Genomic DNA, 18818 nt, shown 5'->3' with positions numbered 1-18818 from the left:
CTCGATTGTGTGTGCAGATGCGCCGATAGTTCCATTGCGTAAGTTGGATTTCCTGCAGTGCGTTTTCTGGGCTCACGGACGAATCAGTGAGACATAGAAGGCTTCGCTTTATTAAGCGCTTTGCTGCAACTCAATAAAAGCAATGGACGCACCAGAAGTTATGCGTCATGTGCCACATACCTTTCGTGGCTATACGTATTCGAACATTGCGTGCTGTAGTATACAGTATATCGCGTTTGCAACAATTTGGGCAATGATAATTCGGTACTACCACGAAGGGCGCTAAGCGCTGACAGGAATAAATCACACTATAACGTCATCATGCAGTAGAGTAGAAGGCTGACAAGGAAATTTATTTACCCGTAGGCACGCGTACAACAGTGCGATGAACGTAGAGTTCTATATCACGTACCAAACATGCAATACATCGTACTTGATATAAACAAAACACATGCGCAAACAAAATAGTAAATTGCGTCTGCTTGAAATTGACTTCGCCACATATCAAAAACATTACGACAATGTACTTGCAAAATCATAAATGTCTGCCTCGGAGTCATGAATGGCACCCGAATAGAAGGCGAGAGAAGCGCACCGCTTGTGCGGTTGGAGTCAATCGCTAAAGAAATGCCACGAACATATCATATTGCATAAACTCTACAGTGCTTCTGGTTAATTACGTATATTATTTCCCAGAATATCCTTCAGTCTTAACACTTCGTGAGAAGCCCATATTTGGCGTAATGCAGTTCTACCCCGAGCATAAGCCTTTTATCGCGACTCCTCGATTGTACTTTTGAGAGAATCAGCTACCGTCCATCTATAGTAAAAAGGTAAATAAAAATATATATGTATGATCCGGTGGTTTTCATTTATTTAGTGAGCACAGTGACCATGGCGTTACGGTCGCTACGGCACACCGCCATAGAGGGAGCCTACATGCAAGCGCACAAGGGGCATTAAGCAAACAGCGCTTGAATGTAGGCTCTCTAGCCACCATAGGGTGTACAGGAAAAGGTTGGCACGTTCTTCATAAACACGTCACCAACACCGCGCGCGTTCGGTGCGAACGCTGATAAAACGCCGCCGCCGTCGGCAACAGTTGTGAGCATTGTTTGTGTGACCGCACACAACCGCTGTCAAAACGCTGGCTACGTGACGGAAGGCCTAAACGCCGTTGTCGACACTAGAGAGTATTAGATTAAGGGGCCCTTACGCTTGCGTCCCCCTGATCTAAAAAAAAAACACCGCATATCCATGAAGTGAATGATCATGAGTGGGCGAAGCACCGGGGGATCATTCGGGCAAAACGCCGGGAGTGTTCTCCGGAAGCCGGAGCTTATTGGCGTACACACACACACACACACACACACACACACACACACACACACACACACACACACACACACACACACACACACACACACACACACACACACACACACACACACACACACACACACACACACACACACACACACACACACACACACCACACACACACACACACACACACACACACACACACACACACACACACACACACACACACACACACACACACACACACACACACACACACACACACACACACACACACACACACACACACACACACACACACACACACACACACACACACACACACACACACACACACACACACACACACACACATATATATATATATAAACCATACATGTGTGCAGTACACATGTGCACATGTACATGCTCTGGTATACACAGTACACATGCAAACCAGAGCTACGGACAACGGACAACTACGAGGGACAAGGCTCGGCCCTAAGGTGCTTCACTCCTAAGACGCTCTACTGTTAGGGGAGAGGCCGTCGATAGCCCAGGGAGCGTTGGCGGCACAGGCGGCAGAGGCCGGCAGCCTGCGCGTATGCGCCGCAGTGGGAGAGCGGGCACGCACACGTCTAGGGTGCCTCGATGTCCTCCTTGCCCACCGCTCCCCTTCCACTGGGAAGTCGCGTTTGCTCTTCGCCGTGCGTTCGCTCCCCGTGAAAGCAGGCGTCCCTCTTTCTCGCGCGCTCCCTATATGGCGGTGTACCGTAGCGACCACAAGGCTATGGTCCCTGTGGTCACTAAATAAATGAAAACCACCGCATCGCATATATTTTTAAATGCGAAGCATTTTTTGCCGGCGGCTGTGTCCGTCCCTCCCGCGTCTGATAAGTGGTTCTTGAGGGAAAGGGAAAGGTTGGCGCTATCTTCTGCAGCCCTTGAGGGAGCACGGCTCAGCGCGTCTCACACCCCTACAGCGCATGCGCGTCCCCTCCCCCTCTCTTTCCTCTCCTGCGCTCCCCCCTTTCTCTCCTCTAGGAATCCTGTACGGAGCGGCGCCCGCGTCCCCCACCCCCACAGCGCATGCGCGTCCCCTCTCTCTCCTCTCCTACTCTCTCCCTTTCTCTCTTCTTGGAATCCGGAGCGGCGCGCACGACAGGTGGTGCGACAGCTGCATACTCCGCTGGGGGCGCCATGGTAGTTCCGCGGTATGAAAATGACGGAGCGCGCGCGCCTCATTCTCTCTCCTGTGCAGCGCCGCGATGAGCGCTCGGGCTGCTGCCGCGAAACCATCTCCCGCTCAAGCTAACCATCTCCCCGCTGCTTCGCATCTACACATGGTTCCCTTTAGCGGGAGATGGAGTAATCTTTTTTATTTACCTTTTTACTGGAGATGGACGGCAGGTGCTTCTCTCAAAAGTACAATTGAGGAGTCACAATAAAAGGCGCAAGGGGTAGAACTGCATTACGCCAAATATGGGCTTCTCGCAAAGTGCTACGACAAAGATATTCTGGGAAATAATATACCTAGGTAGCCAGACGCACTATAGACTTTATGCAATCTGATATGTTCGTGGCATCGCTCTAACGATTGGCTCCAACCGCACGCACTCTACGCTGTGCTGAACTGCTACTTTACTGCATGATGACGTTATAGTGTCATTTATTCCTGTCAGCGCTTAGTGCACTTCTTGGTAGTACCGAATTATCATTGCCCAAATTGTGCCAAACGCGATACTATATACAGCCCGCATTGTTCGAATACGTAGCCACGAAAGGTGTGTGGCACATGACGCATAGCTTCTGGTGCGTCCAATGCTTTTGTTGCGTTGCAGTGAAGCGCTTATTAAAGCGAAGCTTTCTATGTCTCATTGATTCGTCCGTGAGCGCCAAAAACGCACTGCAGGAAAGCCAACTTACACAATGGAACTATCGGCGCATCTGCACACACAAAAGAACAACGGCGCACGACATACATATCGTAGAACACTACAGAGAGAGAGAGGTTCAACTTTTATTGGTGCCAGCAATCACGAGGGCGGACGCAGCTTCCCTCCGCCTAGCAGACGGCCGAGATTCCCTGGCTCTCAGCGGCAGCCTCGGCTAGCTGGACGGCCCAGACCTCGCCTTGCTGGTCTGAGCTGAGCAGCAGGGTCTCCCACTGCTGCCCGTTTGAATTTTGCAGCCCTCGAAAGGAGTCGCCTTCGAGCATGCCCACAGAATATGTGGCAGATCCGCCCTACCTTTACATAATTTGTAGTGATCACTGTATTGCTCTAGATAGAATATGCTGCAGGCCACCGGGTTAGGATACATGTTTGTTTGCAGGAGGCGCCAGGCCACCGCCTGTTTCCTGGTTTGCGCGGGATGAGCTGGTGGGTACTGGGCACTTCCCAGCCGATAGTAATCGGTTATTTCTTTGTAGCTGACCATGCGTCTCCTCTCGTTCTCGGCTGAGCCGGCTCACTTGCTCGGCGAGTAAGTCCTCAAAGTATGTTGTCAGCCGCCTCGTTGCCGGGGGGAGAGGAGTGCGCGGGTTCCCAAATAATTTGGATCGTCCGGCGATGGCGGTCGCTGTTATTGTTTAGAACTTTGAGCGCCTCTGGCGAAATGCGTCCTTTCGGGAAATTATGAATTGAACTGCAATTTTTGAGTCGCGTATGATAATTCTCGCTATTGTGGAGGCCGCCGCTAATGCTATGGCGGCTTCCTCCGCAACTTCGGGCTTATCCGTTCTCACGGTGTCGCTCGCGAGGGGTTCTCTGTCCGCGTTTAGAGCTACTACGGACATCTCTACACGATTACATTCGCAGTTGTACCGATAAGAACAATGGAAACTGCAACGTCATGCTACCCAGCCGAATTGTATATATATCTGCATTGCATTACGCGCGTCACACAATGCATTCTCGGCCGTCACCATGGGTAGGCCGCCAGTGCAGCGCACGGCAGAAGAGGCTGCTGTACGCGAACGTAAGCGCGATCGTGCCCGTAAGGCTAATGCTGTTTAGCGGCAACGGCAGAGCCTCTGACTGTCTACCACAGCGATCACAAGGCAATACTGTGCAAGTGCAGAGTCGTCCGTGAAAATGTGAATGTGTGCGTTTAATGAACGGCTACATGAGCTAAAATAAAGGCTATGCAACTTACCGAAATGTGTCTTCATTCAACTTCAACGTTGAAAAAATACAATCCTTAACAAGCAATCCAATCAAATATGCATCGCATCGGGTCGCTCAGCGTTTTTTTGTGTTCGTTGCATGGTCGTTCGCTTTGGACGTTTACTTTGATTCAGTTCGCATGGGAGAAAGCCTCGCGTTCACCCATCTTTCTTTAAGAAAGGGGCGTTTTATGTCCACCGCAAGGCAGAAGCCTCGGCCAGCCATCTCAAATTACCCTTCTTGCACTAGCTGATTTCAAGCTGTGTCTGCAAATGTCGTAATTTCATTGCAATTATAGCAGTAACTCTAAATGTTCACGGCTTATCTACGCTAAACATTACATGGCCTGCATAGCTGCATCTCTAATGCGATTAGCATCTCTGCCTACGCCATCCACTTTTGTCTATCCGTGTATCCAGCCTTTTACGCCGACCCAGCGACCCAAGCTATCTACTAGCTTGGGCCCCTAGATGTGTGCTTGCAGTCCTGATGCCGTCCTGTTCATTCCATCGTTGTCATTCCAGTTTCGTTATCCGACTCCCGTCATGCCGTCATCGTCTTCCCATTGTAGTCATGACGTCATCGTCACGCTGTCGTCATAGCATCGTCATCAATTCAGAAACTCCACGTAATTGTCGTCATGCTTTCATCGTTATGACATCTTCGTCGTTGCTTTGACGTCATTTTTTTCTATTCCACCGTACTCACGCTGTAATCATTCAATGTTGACTAATTTCAGCTAGAATATGGGCTGCCCCCGTTTGCTCTGTAAACAACACCGCTGAAGCTTAAGGCTATACGACTTGCATTTCTGTCCTTCCATGTCTCGTTCCGCAGTTCTTTAGTTCTTCTCAAGCTTCATTGTTAAGCTCCAAGTTTCTGTCTCATATGTTTGTATTGGTAGACTATAATCGTTGTCGCTGGAGCTCGGTCTCCCTGTCCCGGCGGCCCGCGGCTTCGTCGCCTCCCTGAGAGGGGGCAACGGAGCTTCTCAGGACCTTCATTAAAGTTCTTCGTCTGTCTGTCTGTTGTACACTTTTCATTTCAAGGATAGCGGTAAGCTGCTGGTTATAATTTATTAATGCCGGCAGTATGGCTTCAGGCCATTTTTATTAATCTTTTCACTGATCAAGAGCAGTTATCTTCTCATGATCAGTGTCTCCTGTGAGGATTTCATTTACATATAAACGTTCTATTGCACGTATTCTAGAGGCTTACCGCCCATCATGAGTTCTTCTCTTGCGAGCCTATTGGACATTATCTTTGCCTTTGGTATATAAATTTTCAACTTTACTCTTACGCTTTCTCGGCTAAGGTCCTGAATCAGTTGTTGCAAGTCATCACTACAGCATTGCTGAATAAGACAGTGCCATATGCAAACCGTAGGTTGTGGAGAAATATAACTCCCACGAAAATGAAATTTAGTGAAAATGTGGGGAACATTAAGGCCGATGTGCGTGCAAAATTCAATGCGTGTTCATGAATTAAACGCGTTGTTAAAAATTGTATCAGCAAGTGCTTTAAACTGTTATACGTCTGTTACACGCTATGTTTACCAGTCTACTGAAAGAACTCTACGTCACACTGAGTTAAAATTTGATGAATATGGGGGTAATGTAATGCGTGGCCACACTTTGACGTTTAGCGCTTATCAGTTTCTGAAATAATTACTGAATCTTTATTTCCCCCATATTTTCGTGCGTTATACAATGTACCCGTGTTTCTTTGGTGAACGAAACGCGTGACAGTGTTTATATTGCACTGGTCACCGCTAGGCGGTGGCCCACGATTACAGAGCACGCATCATAAAGACGATAGAATAAGGCAGCGATTGAAGAGCGTGAGATTAAACAGGTGTTTCCGCGAATGCCTGTACGACTCGACTGTGGTTCAGTAATTATTTACGAAAAAAAAGGGGGGGGGGGCATTATGGCTGCTGTGCATGCACAGCTAGATTAGAGCTGTGCTGGTTAAATACGGATTTTCTGAATATTTCTGAACAGCTCGCAAGCGTTCGGTGCCGGCAATGTTTTGAAGTGAGCGCTTCAACTACAGTCAGCTAAAACTGCTTGGCGATACTGCTCGAAAGAGACAGCCTTGCTGGAAATCAGGCGGTGAATCGGCAAGGTCGCACAAGCCTGCTGTCTCTTCTGTACTCCAGAAAAGCAACGTTACATTAGACTTGCGAGTTTGGCCGATGCCGAAGGCGGTACGAACTCGCACAGAGTCTGTATAGCGCTAGATACTACGAGAAAAAGGGGTGGGAGCCAATCCCGAAAGTCATGCAGTCTAACACAACTTCTCAAAGCACTAGCTGGCACGATGGGAGGATCGGAGAAAGTGACATGATCACGTTTTTAGAAGCAACTTGTTATCCGACATAGCGCATGCGAGGCACAGTGGTAATCCTTTCATTCCGTCGTCGGGCGGGAAATGGGGCGCGCGCATGAGCTGTCGTCTAGCTCCTTCTATACCATGTGGTGTGCGCGCCAATCATTTCATAAAGCTATTCGGTGTCTTCTTCATTTTTTCTTAAAAATTATGGAGTTTTACGTGCCAGAACAACGATTTGATTATGAAGCACGCCGTAGTGGGGGGTTCGGATTAATTTTGACCATCAGGGTATCTTTAACATGCCCCAATGCACGGGATACGGGCGTTCTTGCATCCAAATTCGACCGGTGCGGCCGGGATTTGATCCCGCGACCTCGTGCTCAGCGGCGCAACACCGTAGCCGCTAAGCCACCGCGGCGGGTTTTAGGTGTTGGCATGAGAGAAGTATGTGAGCTGTTGTGAGAGCATCGTGGCTAATGTGCTGGGAGACCGTGGCCTAATCCTACCGTCTAACACTTCATTTTTATTTCGTTGAAGAAGCCCGGTACGATGTGAGACTGTAGCCTACGTACCTACCGCAAAGTATCTGGCATGACACAAAAATATGCTTCTAAATAAAAAAAATATATTCTAGAGCTCTGGCACCACGTTATCTTTGAGGGACACGTGTAAGATCCGAATAAAGGCCAAGCTTTTCTTAATTTGGTCATTTTTGATCTCGAAGTTTCGTAACATCTTCACTCGGAGACGTGCCAGAGACGCCGCTCTGTTTTCACAATCAATTCCGACGTGCCACATTTTTGGACGCTATGTACTCAGCACGCGGTATAGGCAAAGTGCTTTGAAGGAGATACGAATAAAAGAAAGAATTGCACGTATATGAATGGGTAATGTGCTCTAACGCATCACAACGAGCACTGCACGGGCCCGGGCCGGCCCGAAAGCCCGGGCCCGGGCCGGCCCGCGGGCCGGGCGGGGCCGTCCGAAGCGTTTGTCGGCGGGCTCGGGCCGGGCCCGGGCTTAAAGCCGCGGGCCCGGGCCGGGCTCGGGCTTGAGGCCGCAGGCCCGGGCCGGGCTCGGGCTTGAAGCCACGGGCCCGGGCCAGACTCGGACCCTCTCATTGAAGGACCTAAGTAGGCCTTCGAGCACACGCGACCGTTATGCATTGCATGGTTCAGTGCATTCTGTGCCAAGCTGAAGTGACACTTGCAAGATGACTGCCATCATCATCATCAGCCTATATTTTTGTCCACTGCAAGACGAAGGCCTCTCCCTGCGATCTCCAATTAACCCTGTCTTGCGGTAGCTGATTCCAAGTTGCACCTGAGAATTTCCTAACTTCATCACCCCACCTAGTTTTCTGCCGTCCTGGACTGCGCTTCCCTTCTCTTGGTATCTATTCTGTAGCTCTAATGGTCCTTCGGTTATCCATCCTACGCATTACATGGACGGCCCAGCTCCATTTTTTCCGCTTAATGTCAGCTAGAATATCGGTTATCCCCGTTTGTTTTCAGATCCACACCGCTCTCTTGGCTGTATATCTTATCACATGACTGTATCTTATCAAAGAAAATAGTAAAACAGATGAAGTTCTCATTTTTAACAGCGGAGCTGTTTCAACCGGGCCTAATGTGTCCGCTGAATCCAAACATGTGGGCCGATCCTGGCAGCAGTGCAGAAAGGGTCCAAGCGCAATGGCACATACACCTGTGAACTAGAGAAGCTGAGCCGGGATAAGTCTAGCTAGGAATGATGTGGACTAATTGCCTATCGATAGGCAATTGATAGCGAATCAAAAGCTAGTCGATAATCGATCAATAATCAATAAATTCCCCAAAATGTTGGGGATGACTTGGTAGTGCTTAGCCTAGCCCAGATACGTGGCCAAAACCTTACGATAACCAATCGACAGCTAATCAATAGCTAATCGATAATGAATCAATAATTATTTTGGATAACTTGGTAGTGCTTAGACTATCCCAAATACGTGGCCAATATCTTGCAATAGACAATCGATAGCCAATCAATAGCTAATCGATAATCAATCAATACTAAATAAATTAGGGGAAATGCTGGAGATGACTTGGTAGTGCTTAGTCTAGCCCAAAAGCCAGGACTAGCTAGGTGCCCATCATCTCCGCTGTCTCTTTAGCATTGCGCTGCCAGTGCAAGCTACGCTAATTTTTTTTCTTTACCGCAAAAACAAACATTGTTTCCGCGTAAGGAAAAACAAATTATACAAAGAACCACTCCTCAAACCATTTCCATGTTACCGGTTTTGCGATCGCACAATTACCAGTGTCGATACTATTGCATTATTTTAGCGATAAGGCCAGTTACTTTTGTGCTTCAATGCATAAAACAGTGTTTTCCTCAAAAAGTTAACTGGAACGCCCATGCATTTCGTCGGACACTTTGAAAATTAATATCTCAAAACTGGTTCAGTCCTGAGAATTCGTTCCAAGTGGATACGCCTTGCGAACTCAGCGGCTATAATTCATAGATTGAAAGGTGTGCCGTAAAATATTTATTTAAAAGTTAATTCGCGTAATTATGTTAAATATTCAATTAAGCGTTTTGACCATCCATTAGGCCATCCATGTCGGAATTAGCTTGGAACTACATAAAACAATTAGCCTCCTTAGAGCGTCGTCGCATTAATGCGAACACAAGAAATCCTGAGATATGGTCAATTCCATACTTCAGAACACTCTATAAGTATCACTCGTTAATACATTACCTACCATTCACTTTGAACAGATAGAAAAATGGCGGCAATTTCAGTAAGAAAGAACTCAGCTGACACTTTGGTCGCTTGTAATGTACCTGATGTCATTATTATTCTGCCTTTGTGTATGGTTCTGAGTATATAATGTAAATCCTGTTTCGTTTTCTTAGCAAATGTTGATCTTGTAAAATTCAGTCTCATGCTATGTTGTATAGCTGGTGTTGCGTTGTTTTGTATAGCTAGTGTTGTTATTGTAGTGTTGTTTAAAATGCATTCTGTTAAAACTTTTTCCATATTCTGTTAACTCGCCGTGACGCAAATATTCTTTGTCTTTCCGTTCATAGCTATTTCGTCTATGAGGAATTCCAGCGAGAGCTGGAAATATATGTGAATTATTGTGCATGTGTGCACACTGTTTGCTGTACTATTGCCTTGCCTAGTCTTATGGGTCACGTCAAGCTATATATGTAGCTTTTAGTCCAAAATGACCGTCCAGCATGTAAACTGGACAATAAATTAATTTGATTTGATTGATTTCGTCGGACACCTTGAAAGTTATTATCTCGAAACTGGTTTAGTCCTGAGAATTCGTTCCAAGTGGTATCGCCTTGCGAACTCGGCGGCTATAATTCGTAGATTGAAAGATGTGCCATATAATAATTAATTAAAACGTGAATTAGCGTAATTATGGTAATTCTTCAATTAGCCGTTTTGATTTCTCGTGGAAGTAATGGCCGCCTCATCGAGTAGTTTAGATCAAGGATTATAACTGTAACTGTCAATCTTTAAAAATTTGGTTCAGCTAAAATGAAACGCCCTGTATATTTGCATGCTAAATGACATCATGGAACCATACCGTACAAATCAAGGTAAGGTCATGCGCACCACCAGAAAAATAGTAGCACAGGCAATGGGCCGGATTACTGATGTTCCCGTGGGAGAAACAAAGATTTCGGCCTTTTATTGCTTATATACTGCAGCTGATTAAACCTCGAGAAGGTGAGGCTAACAGATGCGGTACAATCTGTAAGTAAAAAAAAAGAATTTTTTTCTTACAGGCCGGGCCTGGTCATGCACACGCGGGCCCTAGCTAAGCTTAGTAATGAACGCCCGGGCCCAGGCCGGGCCCGGGCTCAGTAACACGGGCCCGGGCTGGTCTCGGTCATGTACGCCCGGGCCGGGGCCGGGCTCGGGCTTTGTATTACGGGCCCGGGCTGGGCTCGGGCCTCGTAAAGCGGGCCCGGGCCGGGCTCGGGCCGAAAAATCAGGCCCGTGCAGTGCTCTATGTAACACAACACTGTAGGCCCAGTATCCTGGAACTGCATTCAGTGCCACTTCGGCCTTCTTGTGATTCAGGAACACAAGGATAGGCTAGGTAAACGCTGCTGATGTGGAACAGCACACAGAAGGTCAGCGTTTATAGTCACGAAACAAGCATGTACTGACTACCCAATGGGTATTGCAAGAAAAAAGGCTACACCAACAAGTCATTTTGATTGACACGGCAGCCAAGCAAAAGACATAGCCGGCGGGCTCATACTTTTCCGCCAGGAAATCGTTTTGGGGGCTCCATAATGGACATTTCCGTTGTAGTAGGATTGTATCCTTTCGCGACGCCCTCGTCAAATCTTTTTCCGCATACGCTGCGGCGAGCACATACGATGCACACATTATGAGCGGAACTTATTTGTGGCAGCATCCTAGTTTGAGAGACACGCGATAATGACACGGAAGCGTGACCGCGCTTCAGTCATTTTATTTCGCTTAGATAGATGCAAGTAAGCTGAGCTATATATATCCGTGCGCAAGGGAATTCCCTGATCGCGAACAGAACATGCCGGTAATGATATCCTTCTATAAACGGTGCGAGCAGCACTTGAATGTAAACACGAGCGTGCCGTGTCTGGGAGCAGCTCGTGCGTAGCTTTCAGCGTCAGATTGGCGCTGCTTATTAGGGACCTTGCCAAAAAGGCGGGGAAAGCCGCTAGGCCTCCCCGTTCTCCCACGTCCGGTGCCTAGCCATCTATGTTTATGTAGCGCGGCTCGAATTCAGCGATTCCTTATTGTGCCAACTTTGATTTCCCATCTTCACGCAACAATACTTGACGACTGCCACGTGCACGAAGGAAGTTCCAAGTATGCAACTCTCGACTGGCTACGTGCATTAGAAGTGAACGCTAGGTAGCTGGGACGAGGTCCAACGTGCCTCTTTACTTTTGCTAGTTTATTCAATAAACACTCGATTGTGAGTCGTCGCTGGCCTTCTGTATAGTTCCTCTTATAGTATTTGCGTCCTACACGTTGTTAGCCGAGCCGTTGTGTACTAAGACCTGCTTCAGACCCCTGACATTAGGTTTTCCAGTACACCTTGCTAGGGGCTCTTCATATCGCCCTCAGTTTCCGCTTGCGAGCAAATTTTATCTTAGAACTAAGCTAACTCACCAGCAGAACACTAGAGGACGAAGGAAATAAAACCGAGCAAGCCACGGTTCTCTACCGAATGCCCACATTTTTTTTTGTTGTTTTGTTGTTATACCAGGTGATCATTTTAGAGATTTACAGAGTTTTAAATTATCGCGTGTGGCAAATAGAATAATTCTTGTGAATAATTGACATGGATTATTAAAGCAGGCGGACTTTACTTGCCCGAGAAATTGAAACACGCATTCAAGTAATTAACGAAAATTCCCTAACTTAATTAATTACTCTACATCACTATTGCAATTTACGAATTCTAGCCGGTGAGTTCGCAAGGCGTATTCACTTAAAATGAATTTTCAGGAGGACACCAATTTTCAGATATTCACTGCCACAATGTGCGATAGTGCCTTGCAAACTCACCGGCTACAGTCCGTAAATTCCAATAGGTACCGTAAAGTAATTAATTAAACACTTTAGTAGCGAATTTCGTCAATTAGTTCATTATGTATTTTGATTTCTTATGCAAATATTATCTTCCTCTGAGAATGTACCACCTCAATGATAAAAATTATGCTATCCGACACAGGTGATTTCTAAAAACTCTTTAGAGCTTAGGAATGATCCCCTCGCACAATCCCGCTGCGATAGTCTCTTACGGGACGCAATAGCCTCTCTGCAGATTTAGACGAGCGAAACAACAAATGTTCAGCATTAACCTAACAAAGTGGCATATTTAATGAGATAGCTTACCTCATCTTTCTATTCCCTCTATCCCGTCCCCCAGAGTAGGATAGCCAACCAGACGCATTTCTGGTTAACATCCCTGCCTTCTCTTTCTCTCCTCCTCCTCCTTCTGTCATTAAAAAATGCACCGACGATTACGATAGTCCCAAATGCGAAATTTCAGCGCATATGTATACATGTTTGCATTTCGCGATATATTGGCTGGCGCGGACAACCTGTCTCGCGCGGCACGTTGCAAACGGAGCGAAGTTGACAAGCCTGCCTCCTTAATCTGGAGATCGCGAGAGGCCGCGTGTAAGTGACGCGTAGTTGACGCGTGGGAGCGATTCACAGCATCCGCCGCAGACAGACCTCCACTCATGCAGCGCTTTGTTTCCATCGCATGCCATCAGTGAACAGACAACGGTGCGCTACTCTGGCGCCATCTCATGGCGGTCGCCATCGCAAAGCCCGTCCTGCGTGGCTTTCACTCGCTTTCACACCCTTTCACTCGGTTCCCAGGGACAATGCCGACGATCGGCGCAGGAGCGAGAGCCTAAGAGCCGCGCTCTAAAAATAACAGCGCGCAGCTTCGCAGCACAGAAGAATGGTGCGTCGGCACGATTTGCCTGACGGAATGAGCAAAGCAAGCAGACAAGTGTGCTAGTGCTGTGTGCAGTCTGTGTTGCTTGTTATTGCGATGCGGATTCCATTCCGAATAAGGTAATCGTAGCTTTGAAACGCACCGACGCGCAGCCTACTCACCAGGGCAATGTCACTGTCGACGGTGACCAAGCGGTAGTTCGGATGTATGCGGATGTCTCGAACGTCCGTGACCAGCTCCTCTTTCTCCTCCTGGTCGACGTACAGTTTCCCCAGAGCCACCTCAATCTGGGCTGTTCTCGTGCGCAGATTCTCGACGCAGTGGGCCGCCGTCAGCACGTACCGCTCGCTCACCAAGCTGCCACTGCAGAAGGCGTCACCGCTGCGGTACCGCAGAAGAGCCTGCACGAAGGCCACGAAACTTTTTTGAAAGCGTGAGCTTGAAGACACTTTCCTGGGTACGGCATTTCACTCGTCCTCACCATGGAAGGTAAGCACTCTTGTTTTGGGCGCTAAATTAACGAAAAGTATCCAGAAATTCCCCGTGGCCTTGGTACAGCATGCGGGAATGTATTCATTTTACAAGAGAAAAAACGAATAAAGGCAAAAAGTATAATATTTTATAAAGTAATAATGACTTGTATGAGGCCTGGCAAGACTGCGCCGCTGGAACCACGCACATGTGCCAGCCCTCCGTAAGTTCTTTGAAAGGAAGGTAAAAACAACAACAGCAACAACAACAACAACAACGGAGATGAGGCTCACGCAAATGCGTAGTCGCGAGACAGTTTAAAGTGTTTGAGCATTGCTTACGCCCACCATGTTTTTGAATGCTGCCTCAGTCTTACGCGATTTTGGGCGATTCTAATGGATATAAGCATTGTATTGGCTTCAAATAGAGGTCACGTGAACGCCAACATCGCTGGCAAATACCATTAAACTCTACTGATGAATAGCAACCCTTAAACAAACTTCATTCACGCTAAAGGCTTGGTATGGGAAAAATCAACGGTCTAGGTATGTCCCTTTCGAAAGGCAACCTGTCAAGATTGCGCTCTGGCGTCAGAAGTTCTAGACCTACAAGGCTCGCACGTTTTCAAAGCAAGTGATGTGAAATAGAGGCTGGTCCAGTGAACCAGAAAATGCGCGTAAAAAAGTATGTTTTATTCGAACTTCTGTGTGTGTTAAAAACGCGCGTGCTATCTAACAAGGATGAAACGAAGTAAAAAGGTCTGTACATGACAAATCTACGATTGTGTCGAAAAGTATCGCGGTCATGGTTGATGTGCGCGATCTCACTTTCCAACATGGTCAGTAAGTGCCACAGATAATAAATCTGATAGGCGGAAGGTGTATTTACCAATAACAGTGCAATATACATGAAGCAATATGATTCAAATGTTGTGAAAAATAAATTAGCGCGCAGGATCGCGAACTCTTGGAGGGGTACCGGGCGGCTGCAATGGCAGAGCAAGTGCTCATCCACGGAGAAAATGAGAGCCGAGCTAAATCGGGCAGGAAGCAGCCAACAGTGTTAATATTTCTTCCGCTGTAAAGAAAATCCCTCTTATAGCGGCAGTTCACTCTCATGCGTCACCCGCTGTTTTCTCTAAGTAAATGCATATTGCTTTGAGTTGGCAGTTTCTGATCGAAACTTTGTGCGTACGGCTTTCGAACTGCAAACCAGGATGAACTGCTATACCAATATAAACTAGTTTTAGAAGAATATGTGACACTTTTAGTTGGCACTAACTTGATAATCGTTCGGAGGTTTCAGAAATACTTGCTTCCTACAACTCACTCACAAAAGAGCTAATGCTCGATGATGTATCACAGTTAAAAAAATGCGAAAAAAATAGAATAAAGACAGCGGAAGACGGAAAAGCACCGCTTAAACAGCAGCTAAAAAAACCACGCATTAAAGTGCTCAAAGGCTGCAGCAGCATGAACTTACTCAGTGCCATGATGCTATGCCACAGGTAGAAAGAAGTTGTTCGCTGCGCGTAATGCCCTTCTCGCAATGTACGCAGACGGCCAATCTCCAAGAAAAGTCCTAAAAAAGTCGCACTGTTCCTCGGGCCTCTAACCCTGGCAATATACTGCTGGATATCGAGCGGATAAGTGAGACAAGAAATGTGCCCTAATGTTGTCCACCGCGAAGATGTGGCAACAATGCAGCTCGTTTTCTTTGCAGCTGCTGTCATATAGTAAAGGAGACGAAACGGTGCCCGCGAGAAGTGAGGGCACCAGCGAACATTAAAAGAGGATGGTGTTCATCGGTGTGCATGTGCCGCATTGTTCCTGTGTGAACTCCTACGTACAACAGCAGCGTGATGCATTAATATTGGTGTCGACAGCCATTTTGTTCCTTGCACTTGCCTCCAGTTTTTTGTTTGTTTGTTTTGGGGTGCGAGGGAGGGGGGAGGGGGGTGAGAGAGTTGCGGACAAGTCATATCCTCGCTCCTCCACTATGATCGACCGAATCTTGAAACACTTGATAGCTGTGTTCTAGTTCGACGTTTCACGCAAACTGTGTTCTGTACGGGATGTACATAACAGAAATTCCCACAGACGGACTAAAAACTGGCGCTCCGCTTTTATAACCAAGACCTACTGAGTTGACATTATGACCCACTGCTTCTTTCAAGTACTCCAATTTCTTCCCGTTTTTCAAACGCTGCATTTGCGCTGCAATCACTGCGCAATTGATAAATATTCTCAGGAGGGTATCAGAAATGTATTACCCATTGGCAACCATCTAAGACTGTGAGGTTATCTACAGCTTCTTGGATCGAGAAATGTTTTGTTGAAAATAAATCACAAAAAATGCGGAAGACTGCCGTATGTAATCCACCTATCAAAGGCGGCACTAAATTTATACGTGCCCACGCATTTGAACCTACGGATAAAGTGCGCACAAATAGAAACACTCGTTTCGAAAAAAATTATCCCTGAGCCCCAGCGTCGTCAAAGCATGAGCGCAGTAACAGAAGAATGAAGCAGTCAACATCAACGTCCGCAGGATTTGAAACTATGCGAAGGGTCAAATACCTCTTTTTTTTCTTCCTCCTATATTTAATCGGCTGTGTGATTCGCATACGTGACCGTGAAATGACGCACAATAGTGGAGTCATTATGCTGATATCTAAGAGTTCTGGGTTGTTGCAGTAAAGATGTCTCTTTTCTTCTTTTCTACATTATTTTGCAATATGCGTGACTTTCGCATTACGCCTGCACTGAGTTCAACGAAACCCGAAAACAAAAAACTAATGTCTTTCCGTGACCTGTTCACCCACCACACTAGTGGGGTGGAGATGAAATGTGTTTCTCCTTTCGTTTCATTTATTTCTTCTTGATGCGATAGAAGCCAAATAAATGTCGCAGTGCAGTGCGTTGACATTTGCAAGGCCAAGCTGGGGGAACCAAGTTCGAGCGCAGCACTGAAAATGTGCGCGTTGAACGTAGCGCCGTGAATACCGTAGCCATGGCTTCGACTGCGAAACTCTTGCAGATCCTCAACCCGACATGCTGCGCAAAAAGAAAAAAAAAAAGTGTCGGTCCCGTAGGCCAAGAGTAGTATAATGGGCGGACCACAAGTGCACACGGAGCGCAGCGCAAATTAAGCTTAGTGCGTAGCAGAGACTTCTTTCTCTCACGTCGTGAGCAATAAATCGAGTGCGACGTAGGAGGAAACGGAGCTTGCCGGGCGTTCCGCTGACCGCTAGTGAGTCGATCCTTATAAATGGGTAGGCGTTGGACCGCAAAACACTGGAATGCCCATCTTTCCTAAAACACGCACAGATACACACACAAATACAAGATCACGTATACAGAAAAGCATGCAGAAGCGCTCACGAGCACGAACATCCTATCTCAAGAGACTCGCGGGATCACGGACACTCACAGACGAGCGTTCACGCGCATATATGCTTACGCACTCTAAAAAAATAATAAAACAGGACCGAGAGAACGGCCCGGGAGGTCAAGAAAAAGAGCCGGCGTGTTTACCATTCCAGCGACTGCATTTAATCACGCTTCGGCAATTCCTGGAAAAAATCGAGAGGGAGAGCGTTGCGAAACGGGCCGGCCGGCCGTTTTTTCCTGGCCGATCGCGTCGCCGAAGGGGTTGCGAGGTGCCCGATGCCGCCACCGATATCGAGGAGGCAATTTTGTTTCTCTTGCGTTTTTCTTGTTTCTCTCGTTACGAAGTGCCCGGCGAGACGAGGGGTATACCCGTCTGCCGGTTCTGTTGCCAGCGGGTGCGGCGCTGGCGTCGCCTGGAAATTGGAGGCGAGGGCGATGCGGCCCACAGCGAGAAGAGATAAAAAGGGGAGGCCAGCCTGTACCTGCCAGGGATGGGCTCCCTTGGGCGCATCGTGGCCACCGGAGATCCTCTCGGCGGGCGCGTTCGCCTTGTCCAAGTCCACGCGGCCGCACACTGCAAGAGACGAGTGGACGGGAACAAAAGTGCGTCGGTCGGTTAACCAACAGTGATTGGGATGTGGCCGCGTTAGGCAAGACTCTTTTACGCGAGTATTGCTATGATGGCCCAGGAGGCTTGAACTCTCAGGTATATCAAAGTGGTGGCAGCAATGTGGCACCAATGTGGCAGCAATGTGGCACCAATGTGGCTTCAGGCGACGCCACATTGTCAGTTGTTCCTTCATCTTAAACCAGCTCGCTCTGGTGGTCGCGCAGCATTGATGTCCTTTTTTATAAGCCAACGTTCTCACGAGTTCGTAATCCACTACGTTAGGATTGCGTTGCGTAGATGTCAGAAGCAGTCCGCAGCGACACCTGGAGTCTCAAAGTTAGGTTTCGCGTTTTACCATTTTGTTCTCTGACTGTCATTGCAGATTGTTTTGTGCTTTTTGCAGCTCTGATTGTGTCATGTTTTTCTATGTGCGCGCAGATGCACACCTGACTTCATCATTCGTGGATAATTGGCAGAGCTGTGCAACAGAAACCTTCATTGTGTCGAAGCCATACCTTAGGGAAGCCGCTGTGAAGGGTCACTTTGCGGGTGTTCCCGCAAAGTGACCCTTCCGATCTTACGCGTGCTTCCAGGCGGGTGCTGGTCTAAGAACGAGGAAATCAGGCACAGCTTTGTCAGCACAGGAGCAGTGAAGTATGGTCACGAGTGCTTGTTTTCTTTCTGTTTTTTTCAACTGCGTGAAAATGCGCGACTCTTTGCGGCCTCGGCCTGGGCTGACGTGTAGAAAAGATTCTTTCCTGAAGGGCATATCAGTGAAACTTTGAAAGGTGTTGCAGATACACCTGGATATCCTAGCACCAGCATCGGACCCGAATGCAGCTGGCGCTGCCTTTTGGATGCCAGTTTTTCTGTAAACCGCTGTGCTAGGTAGTCGAGAATTGCCTCTCCCACTTAAAAATCGCGAGCGAATATTTATTCGTCATGATCACAGCTCAAAATATGAACAAATGCGCCTTATTTATGGAGTGGCAACGAAGCTCAGCAGCATGTGCAAGTTTAAAAATACGCACTCAGTTAGGCATGTATGGTTTGGGGCCGGAAAACC

The 18818-nt window shown here is 47.6% G+C and overlaps 1 protein-coding gene across 2 annotated transcripts in view; it reads right to left on the bottom strand.

Annotated features, from left to right (window-relative positions):
* The window catches only part of LOC119461643 (inactive serine protease PAMR1), a 92069-nt gene that overhangs the window by 11151 nt on the left and 62100 nt on the right, over positions 1-18818 (bottom strand). For both annotated transcript variants that reach the window (XM_049671827.1, XM_037723008.2), the window contains exons 10-11: positions 17625-17716; positions 13441-13680 (exon numbers count right to left, since the gene is read on the bottom strand). In XM_049671827.1, the coding sequence (XP_049527784.1) occupies positions 13441-13680; positions 17625-17716 (332 nt within the window). The remainder of the gene's footprint in view (positions 1-13440; positions 13681-17624; positions 17717-18818) is intronic.

The sequence above is a fragment of the Dermacentor silvarum genome, chromosome 8 (genome assembly GCF_013339745.2).
Source record: "Dermacentor silvarum isolate Dsil-2018 chromosome 8, BIME_Dsil_1.4, whole genome shotgun sequence".
Taxonomy (NCBI): domain Eukaryota; kingdom Metazoa; phylum Arthropoda; class Arachnida; order Ixodida; family Ixodidae; genus Dermacentor; species Dermacentor silvarum.
Note: the sequence above shows the minus strand (reverse complement) of the source record. Positions and strands in the feature narration are given on the sequence as shown.